Source organism: Fusarium verticillioides, chromosome 4 (assembly GCF_000149555.1).
Source record: "Fusarium verticillioides 7600 chromosome 4, whole genome shotgun sequence".
NCBI lineage: Eukaryota > Fungi > Ascomycota > Sordariomycetes > Hypocreales > Nectriaceae > Fusarium > Fusarium verticillioides.
The window spans coordinates 2,493,134-2,506,492 of NC_031678.1; the positions used below are offsets into that span (position 1 = coordinate 2,493,134).

The 13,359-nt window shown below is 48.5% G+C and overlaps 3 protein-coding genes across 6 annotated transcripts; 1 reads left to right on the plus strand and 2 right to left on the minus strand.

Moving 5' to 3' along the window:
• The first annotated feature begins 1,165 nt into the window (after window positions 1–1,165).
• On the plus strand, window positions 1,166–4,048 carry FVEG_12118 (hypothetical protein). 2 transcript variants are annotated; one of them, XM_018901456.1, is made up of 6 exons: window positions 1,166–1,606; window positions 1,655–2,079; window positions 2,125–2,440; window positions 2,499–2,833; window positions 2,884–3,246; window positions 3,301–4,048. In XM_018901456.1, the coding sequence occupies exons 1-6, from the start codon at window positions 1,439–1,441 to the stop codon at window positions 3,833–3,835; spliced, it is 2,142 nt and encodes a 713-aa protein (XP_018759948.1). In that variant the 5' UTR covers window positions 1,166–1,438; the 3' UTR covers window positions 3,836–4,048. The 2 variants fall into 2 exon arrangements, with proteins under 2 accessions (XP_018759948.1, XP_018759949.1); XM_018901457.1 differs by having other exon boundaries at window positions 2,884–4,048.
• An 870-nt stretch (window positions 4,049–4,918) lies between these two features.
• FVEG_12117 (trehalose 6-phosphate synthase) lies at window positions 4,919–9,461 on the minus strand. Of its 3 annotated transcripts, none has more exons than XM_018901454.1 (3): window positions 7,994–9,461; window positions 5,847–7,796; window positions 4,919–5,796 (listed from the first exon to the last, which is right to left on the minus strand). In XM_018901454.1, exons 2-3 carry the CDS (start codon window positions 7,300–7,302, stop codon window positions 5,255–5,257), a joined length of 1,998 nt encoding a protein of 665 aa, XP_018759946.1. In that variant the 5' UTR covers window positions 7,303–7,796; window positions 7,994–9,461; the 3' UTR covers window positions 4,919–5,254. The 3 variants fall into 3 exon arrangements, with proteins under 3 accessions (XP_018759946.1, XP_018759945.1, XP_018759947.1); XM_018901455.1 differs by having other exon boundaries at window positions 4,991–5,796; window positions 5,847–7,819; window positions 7,994–8,016; XM_018901453.1 differs by having other exon boundaries at window positions 5,847–9,461.
• Window positions 9,462–10,583: 1,122 nt separating this feature from the next.
• FVEG_12116 (hypothetical protein) lies at window positions 10,584–13,156 on the minus strand. The gene is made up of 3 exons (XM_018901452.1): window positions 12,627–13,156; window positions 12,252–12,522; window positions 10,584–12,201 (listed from the first exon to the last, which is right to left on the minus strand). Exons 1-3 carry the CDS (start codon window positions 12,724–12,726, stop codon window positions 11,766–11,768), a joined length of 807 nt encoding a protein of 268 aa, XP_018759944.1. The 5' UTR covers window positions 12,727–13,156; the 3' UTR covers window positions 10,584–11,765.
• Window positions 13,157–13,359: the final 203 nt, after the last annotated feature.

Here is a 13,359-nt window from a genome sequence, read left to right on the forward strand (position 1 = left end):
GGTTTATGCCTCATCCATCCCGTCGTTCTCAGACGACAATGATTTGACGACTTATGACCTATTCCCTTGAACCGTCTTTTCCTCTATACCTAGCAGCGGAGACGACGCACGTTGCGGGCATGATCCTTTGCATGATACACGACCATGGTATTTTCTTGAATCTCTTTTGGTACAACGTCATTCCTACTCTGAATTTACTTGGCCCTGGGTTCAAATGGCAGCATTCGACATCCCATCGGCATTAGCATCTGACTCCATGAACCGACATTCTCTCCAACAATCTGAAACGACAGGCCCCTGGGAATTTGCTAAACAAGCTGAGCTTGTCAGATGTTTTTCTTGCTTTCACAGCTTTATTATTATTGTTTTGACTGAGGGTGTCTTGGCTTCCTTCTCCGCTCAGCAGGATCATGATCTGTAACGGTGAAGGAAGACGTCATCCGACGGCGTGATACCCTGACTTTGTTTGCATGAAGCGACATCAGTACATGATTTGGCCGTATATGAATATCCCCAACCTCTTGGTACATCTTGCGGTAATGGTAGGGTTGGCTTTGTCGAACGCCGTTGCTTGATTGTTGGAATTCTTGGGGCTAGACTCAGGTGGTATTGTGAGATGCTTTGATCAAGTTTGACGCTTGTGTTGTGATGTGTTGTGGGGTTGGAGGATGGGTTTGAATTCGATACCCCGTGATTTGAGCGGTTCCTTAGTTCTTGTTTCTGTTGGCGTTTGCAAGGATGCTTGGTTTAGACATGTGTCTCAGGATTCTCATGACCTTTTCTTTTATCAGGGAGGCAGTTGGTTTGGTAATGGAGTCGCGGCTCTGTTTACAGATTGATGATGAGGAGGCCTGGTGTGTTTCTCGACGTTTATGATGATATCTATAGTTTTATACAGCGATGAGATTGCTCAGACCTAGAGCTGGGCTATAATGCAAACTGAGTTGAAATTTGATCTGGGAGTGATTTTTATTTAATGTGACGATCCATGGATACAGAATATCCACCGTGATATAAGGTAGATAGCGAGATAGACGTCAGTGCGGATATTGCAGGTGTAGTAAGGGGACTTATATCCGGCGTTAGTATTACAAACAAGAGTTAAAAGGTCGGCCACTACCAGGTCAGTGACAGACTTGAATGGATCTCAATAGAGCTCACATTCATTCGCTTGTCAAAAACTCCGGGGCCAAATAGGGCAGATGTGACGTAGCATATACATCATATATAGACGAAATGTCGTCGAAGTTACAGGGCATGGAAAGGACACCAGTTATGAATCAGGTAACCCAGGTAGGTAGGCAACCAGAATCTCTTCATAGCATGATCATAGGTCGCCTCTTGATCTGTTCAACCATAATTCGTTAATTGTCGAAGTAGCCCATCCAAAATGCCTGTTGCTGATCGCTGAGAGCACCAACCTCATCTGTTGATAAATATGGATGACAACCCAAGTTCGTCTTCGTCTTCTGCAGGCCGACTTCGGGCTCTTCTGCCAGGCCCAACTCGAGAAGGAGGCTCACCCAGGCCTCCACCCAAGCTGAATATACCCAAGAGAATATCTGTCAAGACTGCATGCCAGGCTTGCAGACAACGCAAAGCCAAGGTTGTAGAAGATTCTGTGTCAAGATAGGTAGCTTACTGACTTCAATAGTGCAATGGCCAAAGGCCAAGGTGTTCTGGCTGTATTACTGCTGGTAGAGAATGTCACTATGCCAGCAACCACTACGAAGCCGAGGCTGCAGCAATAAAACGAAAGCACGATGAACTAAAAGAAAGAATCCTTGATCACGAGAGTCTTTACTCTTCGCTCAAGACCAGAGAGCCTCATGAGACAGACGAGATACTACGGAGAATACGGGCCGGAAAGGACGTCAAAGGCGTGACTGAGGACCTTCAGGGAGGGAGTTCAGCCGCTCCCACGTCTCGGAAACAGGAAAATCCTCTTCTACGAAGCAGTAGCGATAATACTTCAAACAGTGCTACAACGTCCGGAAGCGCCAGCTCGCCAACATTCTCTGCGACACGCATGAGCCTTTCCCAACCTCAACAGCAGACACGGGCCAGACTCACATCTTTGTGAGTACACCATAAATCCCCAAACGCCTTTCTAATCTTTCTCAGAAACGACCAACCTGGCAGCCTATTTGAGGGAGCCTGGCGAGAATCTCAGGGCAGAGCCTCTGACGACTCTGCATCCATTGATCTCCAAGGGCATATACTCCCTTTTTCGCGATGGACCAACGTCATACAAGATGACAAGTTTCTAAGCCACTTACTGCTATTGTTCTGGACGTGGGACACATCATGTAACCGTATTATCGACCGAACTATCTTCGAAGACGACCTAAAGAACCTCGACCCAACGGCAACAGGCGTGCCCTCAGCACTGCGATTCTGCTCACCATTTCTCGTCAATGCAATTTTGGCCGTTAGTTGCGTATGTAGGCTTTACCACCTCCTTTCAGAGTCTCTGCAGGCTAAAACGAAGAATACAGCTATATACGACGAATCCGATTACATTCAGCATACCAGACGAACTCAGTACCCGAGGACAGGTATTTGCCCAAGAAGCCATCCAGTGTTTGAAGCAGGAAGATACAAGGCCTTCATTACCGGTGGCACAGGGTCTGGCGCTTATGTATGTGTATGAAGGCGCCCTAGGCAACGGAGAAACGGCGCTCGGGTTCCACAGGCTTATGCAGTCACGGTATATGGCGCTGAGACTTGATGATATTTATCGTTCTACGGATACTGCTATTGCGGGCTCGAGACAGAGGGCCGAAGCACATGCGTTGTCTTGGATACAATGGGGTTTCTATGTTTGGGACTGGTAAGTAATGTGCTCGCGCCGAACCAAACTCACTGACATGTGTGCCACAGGAAACCAATGCACGGTCTATGTCGTCGTCTCGTTATCAAGAAGCCTGCACGAGATAGAACGTGGCAAGAAGAAAGCTCACCAGTGAATAGAACCGAGAATCCAGAGTATTGGTGGTTCTCATATCCTGTGTCCGTAGCACCCCGGCGGTCGATGAAGCGTGAGATATTCGAGGCCGAATGTAACTTGACCGAAATAACAGAGCAGGTTCTCGAGTTCCTTATTCCCTTGGAGCAGGGAGTTTCACCGTCTCGAAATACCGGACGTGCTGTACAGTTGTACTCTAAAATCATGGAGTGGAAGTTCTCCTTGCCTGAAGAGCTAAGGGCTGAGAATGCAGTTCTGCCTGCTGCTATACTACTACAGTAAGTCTTTACCAGAACGATGCAGAGCATTATTGGTAACGGCTATGTATCTAGTATAAGCGCGGATCTTGTAGTAATCAGCGTTCTTCAACCCTTCGACCATATTCCCAAATCGGTCTTCGGCCCCTTCATTCCACGCCTTACCTCCTACGCCCATGCAACAAACGCCATGTCAACGATCTGGCACTTCCGCGCTCTATACACGATCCACAACGAACACTGGTTTATCCAAGCATGCTCCGCCTGCGCTTTCAAAGTCCTGTTCGCCATTGAAGAGAGCCCTGTCCAACTCGAAACATTCGTAAAAGCGTGTCGAGCCCTCATGGAGCTCCGAGAAGCGTTCCCTGTGGCGGAGGAAGTCATATACTCTATTGAGTCGGTAGTAAAGAACAAGAAGGTAAATCTACCTTCGTATGCGAGGGACTATATGCCTAACCGTGCTGGAGATGGTGTTGGGGACCTGAAGGGTGTCAGGGTAAGGGATCATAGTGTTATTGTTGAGAATGCTAGTTCGGATGGGAGTGAAGATCGGTTGACTATGACGGGTCTGCTTTCAACATTGACTCCTAGTGAAACGGGACTGTATTAGTTTATATAAACAGGTTATGTGCATGCATATCTAGATGGCCAGGTTGGCGTTACCAGACGGTCAAGGCGGGGCGGCGCATAAGTGTTTGTTGTTGGATATATATATATATGTATGTGTTGCGATACGCTTTTACAGTAAGGAGGGTCTGGTTTGCAAGCCTCTTCGCTAAACACAAATACTTCGCACTTGACAAATACAAATCATTCAATTTGATCTTGGTAACTGTCTACCATTCTGATCGGACAAAACCTCCAGTTGAGTTGACGATTCGAAATATACTTAGCCCAGTCACTATTCCACTTCTAACTACCTGTGCCATGCTGGCAACATAGGAGCTTCATTGTCTCGGAGGTGAGGTCTGGACCTTAGAAACAAGTTCTGCTGTCAATCCTTTAATGCTTCAACTTCCAGAAAAGGACTTCTATGCCTTGGGATGTGTCCAAGAAAGATGGAACAAGGTAAGGCACAGAGGAAGAGCAGTTTCACGCTTACACAGCACACAGGTCCCAGTGACAGGCCTGTACCTGTGGTGACGTATTCTGGAAGTAGCCTTGACCCAATGGCTGCAACCTCATGGCTAGGAAGGGTTCAAAGAAAGACATCGTTGACTACTTAGACAACTTAGACATATTGGTACACTGCAGTTTACAGCTGATCTGATATATCAAATAGACTTTCGAAGCTCCGAGTATCTTTTATGGGACGATGTCTACCCGAAGAGTGTTGGAATTGCTCCCATAACCTGATAGTCAGCCTGTCGGGGTCGTAGTCGAAGCTCCGGCCATGCCCGAGAGCAATAGGATTTAGGGGTAAACTTGACCAAGTTGCCGTAAGTTGGCAAATTCTCAAGGTCTGCATTACTTGATTCATTCTCAGATAGACAAAGATGTCCGGTTTCGACTGCTCTGACAGCCTTCTGAACACATCTCTGCAGTCCAACTATGATCAACGGGGAGCTGATACTCTGTCATAAAAGCCTTTCTGGGTTGGTCTATACAAAATGGCGGTAGCTAAGATTATGGCCATGTTACCAACGACTGATTGGTATTGCTTTAGTGAACCTAGTCAAATTGTAAGTTCTCCTGCCAAAAGGTATAATGTGTATACAGGCCGTGACTTTGGACTGGTTCATGAACACCGACACATGAGTTCAGACGATACTTAACATCGGTCAAACATATATTTCTCTATTTCATAGGTTTGCCTACTTTCAACTCATTATGGTTGGCATGTACAACAGCTAATATCATGAACGCCACGAACTGTGTCTTGGGTGCATGTCTCCACGCTATCTTCCCATTTTCTGTTTACTACCCTTCTTTGTCTTTCATCTCTGTCCATTCCATACGCCCACCGCCTGTCTATCTTGTCTTCGTCTTGTCCAAAAAACGCCTGGAAAAAACAATAGTTGTTCTGTCATTACCGCTCAGCACTGGGAATATGCCCCTCGACAGCACTCAGCGCCCCCAGATTCACCTCGCCTAGACGCTCTCCAACATCCTGTACACCAGCGAGGAGAGCCACGCACTCGATCACATCCTCTGGTTCCAGGAGATGCGACTTGGCCAATGTGACCTTTGTGCTCGCTCCGACGGTGACTGTGAAAACGTGGTTGGCATCCAGCACAGGGCCCGAAGCGGCATTAAGGCTTCGGAACATGTCCTCATCCGTGAAGTCGTCACCCATGCATAGGGCGAACTCGAGGTGCCCAGATTTGTCTTCAGACTCGGTGCCAGGTGTGTGGTACATGGTGATGAGGCGCTTAGCGATCTCGCCCTTGTTGATAAACGTGGGGCGAACTTCGATATTGGCCTTACCAGGCATCACCTCGACATCCCATTTCGCGCCCACTGTCGATTCGAGCTCCTTATGGCACTCTCGTGACATGTGAATGCCTTGCTCGGGGTCGGCCAATCTGTAGTGCCAGGTCAAAGCACATCGCTTTCTCTCGATAAAAGAACCTTTTTTATTGTCAGCCTGTGTTGAGTGAAACATGTGTCAGCGTACAAACCTTGAACCCTGTCAGTGTATTTCTGGAAGACCTCCATCACCTCAGCCTGCCATCCCATATCGAACTTCTCTGCGAGGTTCTCCCACTCATCTGAGCCGGGGTGCTTCATAAAGCTGCCGTGCTCGGCTGAGAATCCAAGACGTCTGTTGTTGCCAAGATGTTGCTTCAAGAAATCCTGGTCTCGTCCCGAAATGATCCACACAGCATTCTTGGGGTCTGAAGCCAACAAGTCAAGGGTGTGAATAAGACGCTCCGAAGGCACAGCAGCACTAGGCTCGCGCACGATGGGCGTCAGGGTACCGTCATAGTCGAACATGAACAGGCGTTTGTTGGCTGAGCGGTATTGAGTAAGAAGAAGAGCTCGGTCGAGTAAAGGAGTGGAGTTGGCAGAACTGCTGTCTCCAAGAACATTGTAAACCTTGCGGATGAACTTGGTGATCCAGGACTGCACATTGTGCTCAGTAACGTGTTTGTAGAGACGAGACTGCATATCTTGTCGCTTGGCTTCGGACATGGTGAGAGCCGCATTTATCTTCTCAGCAACGCCACTGAGATCCCAGGGATTGATGTGGATGGCATCACTAAGACTGTGAGCGGTACCACTGAATTCTGAAAGAATGAGAGGAGCATTGCCCTCCTTTTGGCAGATGATATACTCTAAACTTGTGGTGTTCATGCCGTCACGCACAGAGGTGATGAGACCAATGTCACTGGCACGCAGAAGAGCAAAGTACTCGTTCTGGCTGAGGTACTGCGGATAGTGCTGGACGGGAGAAAATCCCAGACTTCCATACATGCCGTTGATGCGCATAACAAGCTCATTGACCCGGGTCGCAACCTTTGTGTCGTCTTCAAGATCCTCCTTCTCAGCCTCGACGCTAGTGGGCGAGGTGACCTGGATGAGAACAACCTTCTCACGCCACTCAGGGTACATCTCAAGGAAGCGCTCAAAAGCCTGCAGCTTCTGGGCAACACCTCTGACACTGTCCAGACGGTCACGCCCGACAATGATCTTCTTTCCGCGGTAAAGCTCGCGCAGTGCGTTGTACTTGGCGGTCACAGCATCGGTCCATGCATGGCTTTCAACCTTGGCAGCGTCAATGCCAATGGGGAAGACGCCGACTTGCACGCGAGTTCCATAAGCATCAATTCCGAGAGTATCGGAGGGGAACCCAAGGATTCGTGTGCAGCAGCTCAGGAAATGGCGAGAGTAACTGTATGACTGGAAGCCAATGAGGTTTGAGCCCAAAACACCCTCAAGAACCTCCTTTCGTCGAGGTAGACAACGGAGGAACTCGCTACTGGGGAAGGGAGAATGCAGGAAGAATGAGATGTACATGTTAGGTACTCTCTGTCGCAGCATACTGGGAAGCAGCATGAGGAAGTAGTCATGAATGATGACGATATCGCCAGGCTTGTAGATCTCGATGATCTTGTTGGCGAATTTCTGGTTCATTCTATAGTAATCGGCCCATTGGACACGTTCGCGTCGGCCGTCGTTCGGCTCATGCTGCTTGTAGTGGAGGAGGGTGTAGAGATCTTGCTCAGCATAGCGTCGCCAGCGGGCCTGGTCCTTGAGAAGGATACCCTCAGAAGTGGCCTCAGATTCATCGGAGAGCCAAACCGGGTAGGTGCGGATGGTCTTGTTGTGTGACAAACGATACTCGAGGCGGTCTTGGTCCTCGCGGGGCACCCAGAGACCATCTACGGGAGGAGGAGTCGGCAGGCGCGCGTTGCCGTCAATGGGAACGGGTGCGGAGAGGGCGTTCAGCGATGTTGCACCAAAAGTGTTTGGAGCGGGCGTGCCGGGTGAAGAAACGACGTCATCAGTTGGAGCGTCGATTTCGCCGGTCCAAGCGACAACGGTGTGATTCCATGGGGTAGCGTTGGGAGGAGAGGTATGCGAAGGGAGTCAAAGAGAGCAGATTGACCGCGACGAGATTTCAAGTCCTGTACAGAGAGCAAAAGTTTAGCTGAGGGTCAATTTTCATGTGACGAGGGTGGGGGGGGGGAGCTCCTCTGCAGCTTTGGTTGGAGAAGAGGGGGAAATGTAAGCTAGAGAGTGAACCCCAGTAACTGATAGTGATACGAGATGAAATGTTGAGGAAGCGAAGCGAAGCGAGGTGAATAGTTAGTTAGTTACATACCCAATCACCGCCTTTTCGATAGACGAAAGAATGCGGTGTGTTGAAGGTAGCCGAGATAATGTTACCGCTCAGAGCCAAATCAGGGTTGGCAGCTCGAATCTCGGACAAGGACTCGCGGCGGCGCAAGTTGGGCGCGCCAGTGTTTTCGCTGGTGGTTGCCATTTTCCCGGTCAAGAGGTGAACTGAGAATCAGGCTCGGGAGAGGGAGAGAGAATTAATGTGAGGAGGATCGTAGACGAGGAGGTGTCAGCTGGCGTCTCCTTTGGGGTTGTCTTGTCGGAGCAAGGTGATCGCCGTCCGTCTCTCGCGGGGAGGTTAGACTATGGAGCAATGCGCGCGCGTATTCCGTGATTAAGACGAGGCAGACAAGTGATGGAATAGAATAGAAAAATGATATAGCTGGGCTATACAAGCTGCGCGAAGCAAGGAAGTATTGGGTTTGAGAGATGAAGGAAGAGAAAGGTTGTAGAGTTATGGCGAAGGAGGGAGGGATGGTTAAGGTTGAGCGGGACTAAGAGGGAGAAGCGAAAGGGAAAGAAGCGATTCTACAGGCTGGATAAGGTAAGAGTAACCTGGGATACAAGCGACGGTGACGTTAGCTGTACCTACCTAAGGTATCTGTTCTGTCCCCAAGAAGATGGGACATACATAATACCTAAGGTAAGTCAAGTCAAGTCAAGGCACGGTCTGGTCTAGTCTCAAAGTCGGGCCGGGCGGTTTCGGCGACTCATCGTCGTGTGTTGCTGTGCCCATCCCATCCAATCCATCCAGGCGGGAACTGCCTGCTGTAGGTACCTAGTCAGTGACTGATGGTTGGCGTGGTGGGGCATTTCTCTGCTGTAAAAGTGAGGTGCCTAGGTTGCTTTTTGCGGGCAGGCCACTAATGGATGTAAAAATGGCACATGGTGACTTTACTGAGTACATAATGACTTAGTTAACAAGATACTGAAATCAAGAACAATTGACCATGCCTCTCGACAATTCTTAATTTCACTAGAAAGTGACCTCTCCAGGTTCATCTACCCCAGAAACCACAATCTCTCCATTTTGTCGCAGTATCATGAGCCCTCAGCACACCCTCTAGCTCACGCGCCGGAGCAAAATTCTTAAAGGCCCGACAGCTGCCAAGATGCTTTGACTTGGGTCGCCAACTCGAGTGAACCCAGAAGATGGCTGCCGATCAGGTACAGGTGAGCATTCAATGGCTGAAATAGGTAACCTACCCAGCTTTGTCTATCAACACGCATGCTGTAGGTATAGTAGACAGACGACCAGCGTTGCATTATCTTCAGCGTCGATCCTTTGACAGCACCAGAATGCTGGGTTATATCTCGCCGTGCGTGTTTCTTTCTTGTTACTTGAAACTCTCACTAAGTGAGTATCGCTTCTGTTGACCACCTTTTATATCGGATCATATAGAAGGTGATGGAATTAGATATTTGGGGCCTCGCATGGTGTTTGTTTCCATGTGACCGTGCGTGCCATTGAGTTGGGGATAATCGCGGGGGAGGGGTAATGAAAGGAATTCGGCCGACAAACACCATTTATTGCTTATTTCAACCATTCACGAAGCTGAGAAAGCATTGGCAGCACTGAGTCAGCATTTTGATTTGCTGATGTCTAGTTACCTGTCTTTGTTCAGCTTTCGCATCCTCTGAGCATTCAAGTTTGTGCTGACTGTCAATGAAAGTTTTTTCGTAGGGTCAATGAAGTGGTTGCGATATAGCTTTTCATGATCTCACGATACCCTCATGGCTCGAGGTCAGAGTAGATCATGTGTTCTGGGTTTAAGCCCTTCGCGCTCAATGACCTCGCTCAATTCAGTATCATGAAACTCATCTTTAAGATCGCCAATTCTAATCATCATCGATAAACGTCCACTTCCACGATCGATAAGATGCTATTCAAGAGTCTCCACTGGTTAATGCACCAACGATAAGCAAGCAATACGGCACAGGCGCCAGCAATTGTGCCCCCAGACCAGCCCGAACCAAACAAAAGACGGTGAGGCCCCCTTTGACGGAGGTGCACTCCCGAGATGCCAGCGCACGGCGGAAAGCTCATGATACTCTGCGAGCCTTCTGAACCATTGTCATATACAGCAAAAATATGAAGTTGCGCAAACATAGTCCAAGCTTCTAATTAACAAAATATGACGCAGTATTTTCTAAATCGTGGTTAATAAGAAATAGTCGGTGCGCACTTCATTCAAATTTAGGCGTGGACCGGCCATCTTTCGGTCCAAGTCCGTTCACATCAGCCGCATCCGGGGCTTATCCCCCGGAGCCGCCCTGTGCAAAACGACCCCGCCATCAGTTTTGCACCTACACACACGCCATGGGCGGGCCGGGCCATCAATCTCATCATGCCTCATCATCGAACTCTCATATTCTGAGCCATCCACCGTCAGACGTGACCGCACGTTCCCGGCAGTTGATACTCTTCATCGGGATGTTTCTGCCGAGCCTTTTACTGTTGTGCGAGAATATCCGATCACTGAGAGGTATAGTTGCTGATAATTGGATGTTTCCCTACCTGCAGATTATCTTCGATGGTGGCTGCGTCAAGTATGCATATTTGAGTCATTTTAAGTGGTAATTTCCTCATTATCTCTCTGTTTACTTTAAAATTGCTTCTTTTGTTTCTTCCGCTGCCTAAATGGAAAAACAGGCTGCTTCTACCTGCTCTTGGGGTTGGTTCGCGATAAAAGCTCGTGGACCCCTTTACAACAGTCTTATACATACACCACCAGAACTTCTGAACATGGTGATGCCTTGTTTTCTTGCATAGGTACTTTTCTCTGCTTCGCCCGCTCGATATGCGCATCTCACTCTGTCTTGCCTCAGTGCGGTTTATCAACGAGCTACCATTGGAGGTTGGCTTATGTTTTCAAGAGGTTCGAGACTGTCTAGACTCTAGAATGGAACAACGACTCAACATCCCGGCCCGGTAACGCCGTTACAAGTGACAAGAACTTCCTGATGTTGACACACACAGAAGCAGCCGCGTTATTGAGTGTTTTATTCTCGGGATCCCTTTTTCTTCAGACATTCTTCTCCCTTCATTCTCGTCATCAAGTCCATCATATCATCTCAAGCTTGAGCTCAAAGCTCAAAGAACCCCACCGAGGGGCACATTATTTCAAGGATTCGTCATGACAAAAACCTCTGCAACTGCCCGTCATCCCCGCTCCAAAAGCCCACCACGAACCAATCACGTGTCTCATATTAATATCAGACGGAGCCTCTAGTTGGGAATCGCCCAGGAACCTTGATGTGACGAGTGGTCCAGACTCCAACAATCGTGATTCAACAATCGTGGGTCCACTGCCCCTGCAAGGAGGACCAAAAGCTCCAGCGCCATGACGCAAGTGATGAAAACTCCGTTTGTTGACTTTCATGCGAACGAATATTCCTTGATAAGTAGCTTCGGCGGCCACAATCTTGTGAGCTCGAAAAAATGCCGCGTGCAAAGGTGAAGTTGCCAGTAGGCACGCTTCTCATGCAGAATCTGCAACCTACAAGAAAGCCGTTTTCGAGGCCAAAATTATGAGGATCAAGTGAATAAGAGGCGTTGTATTCTTCCTTCCGTGATTCTCAAACTGATATCAACTCTATCCTAAAGAAATATAACAAAAAAGATTTCCTTGAACCCCGAATGTCCCAATCCCACCCCAAAAATAGGTTATTATCACAAACGCCGGATATGTATTGTTGAAAGTCCATCATCATCTCCACTTGAGACCAACCTCAATGGTCTGAGATCTAGCCTCTTACTTTTCCTCATCCTCAGCTGGAGCACCCATCCCCGAGAAGGGACACACACCACCAGCGGGCATACCACTAGGATGCGGAATTCTTGAGGGGGCGTTCTGATGATGTTCTGAGGCATCGTCCTCAGTTCCTGAGCCACTGCCCTCGCCAATGATGCGCTTTCCATGCAAGTAGCCCTCGCGCTCAATCTCGATATCAGAGTCGCCTGTCTCGAATTCGGCACCGTCCTTGACATGCCATTTGGCCATGAGATCGTTTTGGATCCATATGACCTTGTTGAGAGCCTTGACGAGAGCCGTCTTGCGCTGAATGTGTAGACGAGGATGCGAAAGGATAGCTTCGGTCATGATGTCCTGGATGAAACCGAGACAGACACCAAGATGGACGTATTCAATGTGAAGAGGGTGCTTGCGACCGAGGCCAACGTGCATCATTCTAGACAAGTCAGTCTTTGCTCGCGAATTGTGTTGAAAGGGACTCCATACCCAACCTTGTCCAGATACTCCCAAAACTCCATCTTACTGGGATCTGAGCACAGCTTCATGAGGTAAGCGCGCAGAAACATCTTCCTGTGCAGGATTTGAGGACTGTTCTCGTCGGGAATCTCATCAAGAGTGCCTTCGAAAGAGGTACTTCTGGTGGTGAAAGCACGAGCTGTGATATCGTATTGGAGGAGTTTCTTGTAGACAATATTGACGACGGCGGGGATGAGAGCCTTGACGTATTTTGCGCCAGTGATGAGAGCTTCAATGTCACCTATAAGGGCAGACTGTTAGTTAGTTTTTAAAAAGGGATAAAATTTGCTCTCAACTGCGAGGTTGATATCGAGCCGTGGGGTGTCTGCGCTTGGTGTAACGTACGGCTTGAGAAGTCGAGGAATGAGTGAAGATACTGAACACGGGCTTCGAGGTTCGTGTAGAGATCCTCGCGATCGATGTGCTTCATAGGTCGGGAAGTCATCTTGACGGCGTTTTTACTCTGTTTATTGTATTCAGAAACGTGTAGTTTTGTCGCTGAATCGTTAGATGAAGCCCGTAAGGTCGACTCTTGTACAAAGTGAGGGTATAAGTCGCTGGATGAGGGCGTAGCCGATCGTAGGCGCAAGAGAAAAAGGCTGATTGAACAGTCGATACTTAACAGCAAAATACTCAGCTGATTCAAAAGGTCGTGTGACGCAGGTCAGCTTGAAGGATTTAGTTTTTGCAAGCAACAGATCGATTATATAGAATCGCAAGCCTCGAACAACAGCCAGACGCCGGTAGGTATTTATTGGAGTGCCTATCCTTGGTAATTTACCCCTCAGTCCCTTGTCCATGATACCCTTTTTTCTTCTTCAGCGATTATACGCGTGCTCATGACACGAAAGCTCTTCCCCCGAGTCTCGCCTTGCTCCGTTGGTAGTTTGTTAAGCTGAGCACATCACGCCAGGTCGATATTATCAGACGATGGTGATGGTGGGCTGATGAGTGGGTCTGTTCAAGGGTCTGTGATTATCGGTGCCAGCCGGACGCACCCGAGGAGAGAGATGAGATGAGATAGATTTGTATCTTATTTATATTATACTTGGTACAACTACAATACTGAAAGGTGATA